Genomic DNA, 12,672 nt, shown 5'->3' with positions numbered 1-12,672 from the left:
TGTTCCTATAATCGACTTATTTTAATATGTGCACATAATTTTGTAATTGACAAATATATTATTGTTTTAAAACTTTTTTTTTTTTTTTTTTTTTAAGTAGGCTTCACACTGAGCACAGCACCCAACACAGGGCTTGAACTCATGACCCTGAAATCAAAGCCTGAGCTGAGATCAGCCGGACACTTAGAGAACTGAGCCCCCCAGGAGCCTCTATTACTGTTTTTAAATTAAGGTGAAATTAATGCCATATATTGGCATTTTGTATTGCATGTTTCCACCTATGATAAAATACAGTTGTTCAGTTATGATACCCCAAAGAAAAGGATTCGTTCATTTATTCTGTAAATATTTGAGTACCTATTATGTGCCTGGTACCATTATACATGCTGGGAGTACAACAGATAAAATTCCTTGCCCTTGACACCTGGGTGGCTCAGTCGGTTGAACGTCCAACTCTTGATTTCAGCTTAGGTCATGATTCCAGGGTTGTGGGCTTGAGCCCTGCATTGGGCTCCACACTGAGCATGGCACCTGCTTAAGATTCTCTCTCTCTCTCTCTCTCTCTCTCTCTCTCTTTCTCTTTCTTTGTCTGTCTTCTGCCCCTCTCCCCTGCTCATACTCTCTCTCTAAAATAAATAAATGAAAATAAATAAAGGGAAAAAAGAATCCCTTGCCCTTATGAAACTTCTATTGTGTTAGAATATCAAAAATACAGCTTCTGATGTGATTAACTTACTTTCATATATTCTGCTTCATTCAAGGAATAGAAAATGTTGTGAGCCCTATGTAGACTATGAATCATTCTGCCACCATCACGTACAGGATTGATTTCTTAGGGTTCCTGACTCTTGGTAATTCACACTGACTCCAATTTCAAGTTTGAGGTTACTCCCTCACAATTTATTATTTATTCCATTGTTTTGCCCAATACAGGATGTTCAGTATTCATCACAACCAGCTGCAACTCCTCCTATCCTCAAAGGAATTTAAAATTCAATATTTTGGGGCCTATTCCTGTGGTTGAACATACTGTCAGAAAAATTAGTTCCTTTTTTTTCCTGAAGTCTTAAGCTCTCATGCCATGAATTTGATGGTGTCATAAAAACATTATATCCTTTAGTAGAAATGGAAAAAACAGGTATTATCTATTTTGATCAAATTCAGGAGGAGAGCTTTTATTTCAAAACAACTGATAGCAATAGACCTCAACCTTTGGACCAGATTAATAAAATGACAAGATAAAAAGATGTACTAATGTAATTGAGAATCAGTCCTCCTGTCAGCGAGAAAGGGATTTCCCTGTAGGTTTGGTTTTTTGGGTCAGGACATTCTGCCTTCTTTCTTGTACTTGAGAGTCCAAAGCCTTTCTACTCAAATGCGTGGTCTGTAAATAGCATCAGTTGGGAGTTAAAATTGCAGAATCTCGTGTGTCGTCTGTAACCTACTGAATCAGAATCTGCACTTTAATAAGATCCACAGGCGATCTGTATGCCCATCAAAGTTTGAGAAACCTGGGTCTAAAACAAGGCAAGCTGTGGCTGTGGGTCAAATCCAACCATCACCTGCTTTTGTGCACCCAGGGAGATGAGAATGGTTTTTACAGTTCTAAATGATTGAAAAAGCAAAAGAAGAATATTATTTCTTGACACATTAAAATTATATGAAATTAATATTTCAGTATCCATAAATAAAGTTTTATTGGAACACAGCTACAATGTTCACATACTGTCTATGGCTGCTTTGGTTCAAAAGGAATAGTGAGTAGTTGTGACAAACTATATGTCCTAAAAAGCCTAAAATATTTACTGTCTGGCCCTTCACAGAAAAATTTTCTGACCTCTGATCTAAAGTAGACTAGATCTGGGGTACCTGGGTGGCTCAGTTGGTTAAGCACCCAACCTCGGCTGAGGCCATGATCTCTCCATTCCCGAGTTGAGCCCTGCGTTGGGCTCTGTGTTGACAGTTGGGAGCCTGGACTCTGTTTCAGATTCTGTGTCTCCCTCTCTCTCTCTGCCCCTACCCCACTTGCACTTTGTCTCTCTCTCCCAAAAATAAATACATATTAAAAAAAGAAAAAATTTTTTTAAATGGACTGCATCTGGCCTGCACCTTTTTAATATGTAAATGGTTTGTGAGAAAAGTTTAAATTGGCCAGAAGCAGCCTGTCTTTAAAAAAAATTCTAATTACACTTACATTTAAAATACATAATTATTATATAATGTAAATCAACAAATTGAATTTATATGTTTGGTTATAATGTTTCTTAAAGTGAATCACATCTGTCATTTATTAAAAGTGTACTCTCTGGAAGTAAAAAGTGTACTAGAATTACATTCTCTGTGGGCTCCAGAGTAGCTTGCAAATCAAAGTCAGCTGATTTTGATAATGTGTTTAAGGCCCTTCATTGTATCAACCTGAATTAATAAAGCAAAATCAGTTGTTTTTTTTTTTATTTTTTTATTTTTAAAGATTTTTTTTTAACGTTTATTTATTTTTTGATACAGAGAGAGACAGAGCATGAATGGGGGAGGGTCAGAGAGAGAGGGAGACACAGAGGCCGGAGCAGGCTCCAGGCTCTGAGCTGTCAGCACAGAGCCCGACGCGGGGCTGGAACTCACGGAGTGTGAGATCATGACCTGATCCGAAGTCGGACGCTCAACCGACTGAGCCACCCAGGCGCCCCGCAAAATCAGTATTTAAACATTAGGAATATAGGGCTTTAACCTTGTTTTGTAAATGAAATACCAATGTATTAAAAAGTTTCTCATTAGGGATAAATTTATAGTTTTCCCCATAATTTCAATTTTTTAAGAAATGAAAGATACATACTAAGTATGTATGTCTTTCTTATGCTTATGTCATTAGCTAGTTTGAATTAACCTTTTTTTCCCTCCACACAACATGATTATTTTAATCTTGATCTGAGAATTTGATACTCCAGTAATCCTTGCTCATGTTCTAGGTGGAAACCTGCTAGTCTTAGTGGATCAGCATGCCGCCCATGAGCGTGTCCGTTTAGAGCAGCTGATTGTTGGTAAGGATCTGTTTGGAACTAGAAAATATGTGAAACTGCCCTGCACAGTTAGTATACTGAAAGAGTTTTTCTAACTGTGGCTGTCATGAGGAAAGATGAATTGTATGTTTAAAAAAAGTAATCTGAAGCCTTCTGGTTTGGCTTCTTGTTTAACTGAAAGAATATAGTGATTCACTTTACGGATTCGAATTTGGTGGTCTTACATGGTCAAAGACATATTTGCCATACATTTGTCATCAACCCTAAGGGTTGGGTACCTAAGGATTAGGCTACTTTATCGTGACATCCATCACAAAGATACGCCCCTCTGTGTGCCCATATGATCTTGGTATACCTTCTTCACAGTTCGTCAGGCAGAGACCACCACCAGCTCAGAAGGCCCAATATATTGTTTGTACTTTAAAATTTGTTTTGGAATAGGTGGTATGAGTTCAAGTCTGAAAGGTACAAAATGGAATATGATCAAGTCTCCTTTTTACCCTTGTTCCCCATCCCACTTAGTTTCTCTCCCCAGAGACAACCAATATCACTAATTTGTTATATGTTTCTCCAAAGCCAATATGTGTTTTTTGCTGTGCAGCGTTGGTGGTATAGTGGTGAGCATAGCTGCCTTCCAAAGCCAATACGTGCTTTTTAATCTTTGCTACGCTCTTTTCTTATCATGAGGCAGTGTTCTCCAAGTGGTAAAATCCCAGGAAAATATTTACCCCTGTAGTCAAATAATGGAAAACTATGTCAAAGAGGTAGGTGAGGACCTAAGGAGATAGTTCATGGGCTAGAATGGCAATGATATTACTTCCATGTTCACTTTTCCGTATGAAATGAAGACCTAATTGTTGAGAAAGATATGGTAAAAGCAGTGTTAGAAAAACTGGCTATAGGCTTGAGACCATTCATTTGAGAATAGTACTGACAAATTCTCTTCAGAGACTGGGAAACCTTTCTGAAGGAATGGGAAACTGTCTTGAACCACAGGATTATATAGTAAACCAATTTTATTTCTTAAGTAATCAACATTATTCACCCCATTATTAAAATCACATTTATTGACTATCTACAGGAACATTGCATTGTTCATTTGAATGTAAGACTGAAGTCTTAGACATCTTACTTTGGAAATACTGCTGAAATGAATAAATGGTCTGGATACTTACTCGTTTGACTATAATAATGGAAACTCAAAGCCTCAACCGGTTTGAACACACTGCTGAGCACAATAATAGTTAACATGGCTGTGCCTTCTCATGCTCTTCTTGAAGTCTAGAAGACTTCATTTCCTACTCTGAACCCATTCGTTTCTTTTCCAATAGATTCCTATGAGAAGCAACAGCCACAAGGCTCTGGTCGGAAGAAATTACTGTCTTCCATTGTAAGCCCTCCACTAGAGATAACAGTGACAGAAGAACAAAGCAGACTCTTACGGTTAGTACTACCATGAGGACATGATATCTATAGTATAAACTCTCACAGTAATTCTGCGCAGTACAAGCATACCTGTTGTTCCTTTTTTCAGATGAGACCCTGAGGCCAAGAGAGGTTACATGACTTGTTCAAGGTCATAACAACTCTTGAATGGTGTAGCAGGCTTTCAGATGCGGGTCTTCTGACTTCAAATGCTGTTCTTTCCACTATATCACAGCTGTTGAGTATAGGATAGAGTTTCCTTGATAATTTTTTCCAGCGGTTGGCTTAGAATCCTCTTACCATTTCTTGGAAAAGTCCGTGTTTATGCTGTGCTGTTTCTGAAAGCAAAGTTACTGCAGTAATTGCTTCCATTCTGCTTTGCCTCGGTGCATTCTAGATTCTTAGTTTTCATTACCATAATCATACTGGGAAGAAAGTAAAACACTGGGCCGCAAGGAAGGGGCAAATCGTATGGTGAGTCATAAGATAGGACGTTTTCCCACTTTTGGGTGGCACAAATTATTGGAAATAAAGAATTGTCTCTGAATTCATGTCAGGTTTGGGAATATGCTACTGCCAATAAATCTTTTTCCCTGGGGCATGATGTGTAGTAGAGGCAGATCCATTTATTTACATCCAGTTAATCAGCACTTCTCAGTTCCTAGGGCTGTAAATTACCTCCCTGCTTTAATGCTGATTCAAAACATTCTCAGCCCTTCTATTTGTGCCAAACTCCTTGAAGTGCCAGCAGCGAGAAGTTAGCAGTTCCTCGGTGAAGAATAAAAACTTAGGAACAAGACTTAGAAACAAATTGATTCTCTTAATGGAAAAGAGAAAAAAAATGAAAGTTACTGTAATTCAAACAGGAAATTTGATAATAAAATCCTAAACAAATGTATGAGAAAAGCAGTACAATTTTTAAAATTTGTGGCATCTTGTGAGAAACCCTCCAGTGCTTGGGACTGGTGCTGAAATGCGAATGAAGTAATAGTTTTGTAATTGAGGCTCTCTCTTTAGGTGCTACCACAAAAATCTGGAAGATCTGGGCCTTGAAATTATATTTCCAGACAATAGTGATTCCCTGGTCCTTGTAGGAAAAGTACCACTCTGTTTTGTACAAAGAGAAGCCAATGAACTTCGAAGAGGAAGATCTCCTGTGACCAAGAGTATTGTGGAGGTAAGACTGCTTCAGATGTTGAGGAAATTGCTAACTGAGGGTAACCTCCTGTTTTCTTTAGAAATTCTGTGTTCATCTTTCATCCAACAAGTATCAATACCTGCTGTGTACCAGGTGCTAGAAATTAAAAGATGAATTAGCTCAAGGTGAAGAAGGACATCTAAATAATTACAAATACAATGAAATTTGGCCAGTTAGAGGGATGTTCAAAGTGCTATGAAAATACAAAATGATTACTATGCCCAGGGGGGTGGAGTTCAAGGAAACTGTCACAGAAAAGCTAATTTTTTCCTTAGGAAAAATCTGGTAGAACAGTAGGAGCCTGCCGAGTGCAGAAGAGAGAAGGGCGTTCTAGACAGAACAACAGGTATCAGAGACTTGGAGCAGATCCTGTGTTTAGGGAACTACCAGTATATATGGCTCGAATTAAGATATATACGTAGTGGTGAGCTAGATGAGGCTAGATAGGTCATCAATACGAAATCATAAAGGAATTTAGCATATTCTGAGTAGTTTTCATTTCACCCTCTACATTTGTGTTTTGGTAAACGTCTGGAAAACTGCTTTTGGGATACGACATTGGAGGTGTTGAAGAGAACTAGAACTTCTTTACTTATGTGTTTCGCTTTTTTTTTTTTAACAACAAACAGTTTATTTTGTCTTTGTTGCCTTTTCTTTGCTCCTTTCTGTTTTTCTATTAGAGTTTTCTTTATTTCTCCTTGTTTTCCTCTGCTAGTGTAGAAGTTACATATTCCATGGTCACCTGGATGGCTCAGTCGGTTAAGCATCCAACTTCGGCTTAGGTCATGATCTCATGGCTTTGTGAGTTCGAGCCCCGCATCGCGCTCTGTGCTGACAGCTCAGAGCCTGGAGCCTGCTTTGGATTCTGTGTCTCCCTCTCTCACTGCCCCTTCCCCACTCGTGCTCTGTCTCTGGCTCTCAAAAATGAATAAATGTTAAAAATTTTCTTTAAGTTGTTACATATTCCATTTGTATTACTTCAGATTAGCCTTGAATTTTAGCCTTAACAAAGTTTAAGGTAATTTGCTTCTCTATTCTCTTCCTAAACTGTACAAAAGCCTTACAACCCTTTATCTTCCAGCATTCCCCTCCCATCTTCCATGTTGTGGCTCAGTATTTTAACTTGACCTTTTTTTTTTTTTAAATTTTTTTGTTTTAATGTTTATTTTTAAGAGAGAGAGAGAGAGAGACAGAGTGTGGGCAGGGGAGGGGCAGAGAGAGAGGGAGACACAGAATCCAAAGCAGGCTCCAGGCTCTGAGCTTCAGCACAGAGCCTAACGTGGGGCTCGAACTCACAGACCACGAGATCATGACCTGAACCTAAGTTGGACTGAGCCACCCAGGCACTCCAACTCGACCTGTTTTAATCTCCCTGGTAGTCATTAATTTTATAGAGTCAATGTTTATTTAGATTAACGAAAGTATTTACCAGTGTCTTTGTTCAGTGTTGCTCCTTGCATCCGATTATTCATTCTGTGTTCAGCTTTCTTTTTGCTGAAAGCTTTTAAATGTTCTTTTATTAAGAGTCCGTAAATGATAAACCATCTTTGAAAATGTCTTTATTTTGCCTTCACAATTGCATGATTGTTGAGCTAAGCAGGGAATTTCCACATTGTCAGTCATCCCTCAGTGTTTTGAGAACTTTGACGTTCTCTATGCCATTGAAGTCCATTGTCAATCTAGTTATCATTACTTTGTAGGTAATCTGATTTTCTCTCTGGTGGCTTTTAAGACTTTCTCTGTCTTTGGTGTTCTGCAGTTTCCCTATGATCTATCTTTGTTTTCATTTCCTTCTTCAGATTCATCATGCTTCTTCCACTTGGAAAATGTACAGTTATTGTCGCTTCAAGCACTGCTCTTCTGCCATTCTCTCTCATTTCCTAGAAATCCTGTCAGATGTCTACTGGACCTACCTTTTTAACTTCTCTGTCGTATTTCCCATTGTTTTACCCCTTCGTGATACATTATCTTCTAGTGAGTTGAATTCTCTCTTCACCTACTATTTAACCAGATGTTTACCTGACCCACTGAGCTTTTTTATTTCCATGACTACATGTTTTACATTCAGAATGTTGGTTAGGTTTTTTTCTCATATCTGTCTGTTCTTTTTTCATGGTGTCCTATTTAATTCATTGTGGTTTCTACTCCTTATTCATCTCTAACTTTTTCTGTTTGGAGCACAGGTAAATCCACATGAAGTAAGTCTACAATTTTCCCAGAAGTCTGAGTTACTTTAGTCATATCTAAAAATAAAAATTAGAAGATAGATTTAGTAGATAAATTGTATGCTACATTGATATGGGAAATGTTTGAGGCAGGGAGCACAGTTGAGAAGCTATTGATTGCACTGGTTCAAATAGGAAAGGATGAGGACCTAAGTCAACAGCATTGGGAATTGAAAGGAGAGACATATTTGAGACATAAGTTGGAAAGTAGAATTAAGAGGACTTGGTGAACAATAATAGAAAGTATAAAAGGGATTAAAGGAGAAAAGATAAGATAGGATTCTGAAGGTTCTAGCATGGATGACTGGAAGGATGGTAATGCCATCAACAGAAAAAGGAAGTAGAGGAGGAGGGGTATACCTGCCTGGGGAGTTAGATTATGAGCCTGGGTTTAGTTGCATTGAATGTGCCATCACATGGGGATGTCTAGTGGATAGGCAGGCTTACACATCTGTGCTTGGGAGAGAAACCTGGGCTGTATGTATGTTTGAGGTAGTTAATAGTATATATATTTTTATAACATCAGAAGCTGGAGAAGAGCCTAGAGGAAGTGTGACTGCCTAGGAAGAATATGAAGAATAAAAAGAGAGGAGAGCAAAGGGTGGAGTTGGTGGCACACCAGCATTCAGGGTGCATATATTTTGGCAGCGGTCTGGAAAGCTGCTGCTGAAAAGAAGAAACTGTAAAGGATGATTGAAAATATTTAGTCAGAGAGAGGAAGAAAATCAGGAAAAAGTAATATTACTAAAACCAATGAAAGTTTTAAGCAAGAAGGGAATGGTCAACAATAGCCATCAAGCCTAAAAAGTTGGATTTGGCTATCATGAGGACGGTGTTCCATGGTGGCGTCTGCTCCTAGGGGTGGGGGCGGGGGCGCCCAACCAGGTTGCTATGGGTCAGGGAGGGAGTGGAGGGAGAAGAGGTAGAGCTAAGTAGCCTGCTCTTTCAAGAGTTTTCAGGGGGCGCCTGGGTGGCGCAGTCGGTTAAGCGTCCGACTTCAGCCAGGTCACGATCTCGCGGTCCGTGAGTTCGAGCCCCGCGTCAGGCTCTGGGCTGATGGCTCGGAGCCTGGAGCCTGTTTCCGATTCTGTGTCTCCCTCTCTCTCTGCCCCTCCCCCGTTCATGCTCTGTCTCTCTCTGTCCCAAAAATAAATAAAAAACGTTGAAAAAAAAAAAAATAATAAAAAGAGTTTTCAGAAGAAGAGAGAGAGGGTGAGAGCTAAAGGTGGTCTGCAGTGTGGGGCAGGACATGGGGTAGAAGAAAGATTTTGGTGTGTTTTCAGATGGGAGAGACTTAAGCATGTCTGTAGGCTAAGGGTGAGAAGACATTTGAGAGGGAAAGGCAGTTAATAGTGCCAGTGCTTGGACCATCATGAGTTTGGCCCTTCCAGAATTGCTCTCTGATCAGACAGCCTTTGCTTTGCTTTCAGCAGTGCTCTTTTTCCCAACACAGCCTTTTTTCTCCAGGGCTCCTCCTCCAAACTGTCTTAAATCCAAAAGATAAAATCTGTTAGAATCTTTTATTGTAATTCAATCCCTAAGTATTTAACCAGAAAATTATAATAACAACTTTTCCCAAAGAGACTTCAAAGACTGCTGGTAAGGAGTTTACTTCAAATTGAAATACAGCTTATGGCTTCAGAAAATCTTGACTATGTTAAGTCACACTGCTCAGGAGAGATTTGTTAATTCTGGAAGAAGCTGGAACAGTTTTGGTATCTTGAAAAGGAGTAGCTACTTGGATCCTGACAGTTGAAAGATCACAAATATTTTCTATAAAGTTCTGTCCTTTAGCCTGATGAGTGCGCCTTTTTAATATTAAGTTATCTGGTATTAATTAAACCATTGAAATGTGACATGAACAGAGATACGATCTTTCTCCCCTTCACCAGGCTTAAAAAATGATGTGTCACAAGTCCCAGATGACCAAGCACAAGAGAGAATGGCAAAGAGGTTAGGTTTGATCTCTGTCCACGCTAAGCTTTTTAATGGGTCAGGTATTCGGAAACATCTTTCTGTGTAGGTTTGTTTGGGAACATATCCAGCTTTTAAAAAATATATGGTATCTACCACCCAGTGCTTGGTAACTGTACTCATTTGTAAGCATGGTGGACTAGGGTGTCTTTGAGGAAAGGGGAGAATTTTCTGAGTCTGGTTTAACAAGAAGATCTACCATTTTGTAATCTTAGGAAGGTGATTTATACATAGCCAATTCTAGGAGTAAAAAAATCTTGGGTTTTCTTAGAAAGAAATTATTAAATGTGCTGTATCTCAAAACAGTTTTTTTTAGCTCCAGAGGTTAAACAAATTGGTAGCATGAAAAATAGCGTCTGCTTTAAATTTCTCTGAAGTCCTTTTGTAAATATTAACATCTGCAGGGATAACTATTGAAAAGGCTACTTGAGGGACAGAAATATACTAGTGAGGAGAAACTCAACAAAATGCCCCCCAAAATAAGCTTTTCGACCCCGAATGGAATTGTCAAAAAAAAAAAAAAATGCTGTGGGAACTAAAGTGACTACTTATGTTTACTATATATCTAAGCGAATGTCCCACTCAGTGCTCCATTGTGTTGATGATCGTTGTGTATTTATTCCGTTTGTGTGTAGCATTACACTTGCTCTGGCTAAGATCGTAAATACACGCAGCCTCTTAGTGAGAAGCCTCCCTGAGAGTTAGACTCTGGAATCATCAAAGCTGCTCTCAGCAGTTACATAACTTCATGAGTTATGAGCTGTCTCTGGAGGAAGCTTCAGTAGCTAAATATATTCTCTCTTCAGTAGGAGTTCTATTAAATTGTCTTGGTATTTCATATTCAGAGTGCCTCACAACAAATAAATTATTTGCACCTAAGTGCTATATTGCTGGAACTCTCTCCTTTATGAGGTGTATTTTTTTTTAATATTCCTTTATTTATTTTGAGAGAAAGAGAGAGAGAGAGAGAAGAAGAAGGAGGAGGAGGAGGAGGAGGGGCTGAGAGAGAGGGGGAGAGAGAGAATCCCAAGCAGGCTCCATGCTGTCAGCGCTGAGCCCGACACAGGGCTCAATCCCACCACAATCCCACCACCACAAGATCATGACCCGAGCCGAAATCAAGAGTCAGACACTCAACTGACTGAGCCACCCAGGCGCCCCAGGAAGTGTATTTTTAAACTATAAAAGAAGAATTACAACAATGGATTAATGCCTGTTTTCCTTTCTGCTTTGTAGGAATTTATTCGAGAACAAGTAGAGGTAAGCCTCTTATTTTGGGGTTTCACACAGAGGCACCACACACAAAAGGCTCTATTGTCGCATTTCCTTTTCCCTTCATTTTCTTAATGAAGAATGTGTTTATGCATTAGCTACTCCAGACCACAGGAGGCATCCAAGGGACTTTGCCACTGACTGTCCAGAAGGTGTTGGCATCCCAAGCTTGCCACGGTAAGACTCAGCACACCAGATAATGAGTGCTTCTGTATGCTAAGCCCCGGCAGGAGTACAGAAGTTATGAAAGAGATAGAAGGCACATTTACTACTCACTTCTTGGAGGGTACAGTTTATTATTTATTTTTTAAAGTTTATTTATTTTGAGAGAGAGAGAGAGAGAGAGAGCATGAGCTGTCAGTGTGGAGCCCAACATGGGGCTCAGTCTCACAAACTGTGAGATCAGGACCTGATCCAAAATCAAGAGTCAGACGCTTGACTGACTGAGCCACCCAGGTGCCCCATGGAGGGTACGGTTTAGATCAAGAAACTGAATACACGAAGAGTGAACACTAAAAAATTGCTTTTACAAAGCAAAACACCAACACATACATTTGACCATAATTCAGACTGACACGGATGAGTGGAGCGGTAACTCATAGAGGAGATGCATTGTAAGTCAAGCCTTGAACAAACTGAGGGACATGGATTCATAGGATGGAAGGGAAGGTTTGCCACAAGGGGTAGAAATAGCCTATGCACAGATCAAAAGGCAGAAAGAAATTAGTTATATGAGGAGCAGCAAAGGATACCAAGAAATTAGGCTGGTAAGAAAGAATAGAAGCCTACAACAAAAATTTATAATTATTGTATAATTATTTGTTTCATGTTTGTCTCACCTGTTGGACCCATTGGATCATAAGCCCCCTAAAGGCAGAGACCATCTGTCTCATTCACTGCCTGACATAGCTCCTGCTGCACAAAGTACATACTTACAAATATTTGTTGACCGAGTGAATTAATGTATCAATGTCTGCATAAAGGCAGGAAGATTATTATGGAAATAGAAAAAAGCAAATAAAATGGACATTGTGGGAAAAACAACAAGTAGAGATCTTTGTGATAGACTGGCTAAAAGATGATCTTGATTTTACAATCTGTAAGAAGTAAGCAAAATGTTGCCCTTGTCTCTTTGAGAAAAACTCTGAAAGCAGAATCCCAACAAGTGAAGGAATGCCTCCCCTAGGGATTAGAAAGACCATGATTCCATAAGGAAGAGCTGAGACACAGGTGCATCATGAACCCTTAGTTTCATCCACGTGTCGATAAGTGCCAATTTCAAGCAGTATTGGTCACATGAAAGAAGCCTAAGACACATTTTACTTTTCCCAGATATCTGGCGCTGGCCCAGGGTCAGCACTGTTTTCCTACTATACACACCATAACCTTGTTTCTGTCTTTCGTGTAGGGGCCATCAAGTTTAATGATGGCCTGAGCCCGGAGGAGAGCTATCGCCTTATTGAAGCCCTGTCGTGGTGCCAGCTGCCATTCCAGTGTGCTCACGGGAGACCTTCTATGCTGCCGCTGGCTGACATAGACCACTTGGAGCAGGAAAAGCAGGTAC

The 12,672-nt window shown here is 39.6% G+C and overlaps 1 protein-coding gene across 4 annotated transcripts in view; it reads left to right on the top strand.

Moving 5' to 3' along the window:
* Positions 1 to 12,672, top strand: part of MLH3 (mutL homolog 3) — a 28,491-nt gene that overhangs the window by 14,477 nt on the left and 1,342 nt on the right. For 3 of the 4 annotated variants that reach the window (XM_078448014.2, XM_078448012.2, XM_078448015.2), the window contains 6 exons: positions 2,964 to 3,035; positions 4,346 to 4,457; positions 5,457 to 5,616; positions 11,073 to 11,096; positions 11,207 to 11,285; positions 12,517 to 12,668. In XM_078448014.2, coding sequence (XP_078304140.2) covers positions 2,964 to 3,035; positions 4,346 to 4,457; positions 5,457 to 5,616; positions 11,073 to 11,096; positions 11,207 to 11,285; positions 12,517 to 12,668 — 599 coding nt within the window. Of the gene's footprint in view, positions 1 to 2,963; positions 3,036 to 4,345; positions 4,458 to 5,456; positions 5,617 to 11,072; positions 11,097 to 11,206; positions 11,286 to 12,516; positions 12,669 to 12,672 lie in introns of those variants that run through there. The other variant, XR_009606421.3, reaches the window with a different exon arrangement.

This window comes from Panthera onca, chromosome B3, assembly GCF_046562875.1.
Source record: "Panthera onca isolate mPanOnc1 chromosome B3, mPanOnc1 haplotype 2, whole genome shotgun sequence".
NCBI classification, from domain to species: domain Eukaryota; kingdom Metazoa; phylum Chordata; class Mammalia; order Carnivora; family Felidae; genus Panthera; species Panthera onca.
This window is presented reverse-complemented; position numbering and strand designations above follow the sequence as displayed.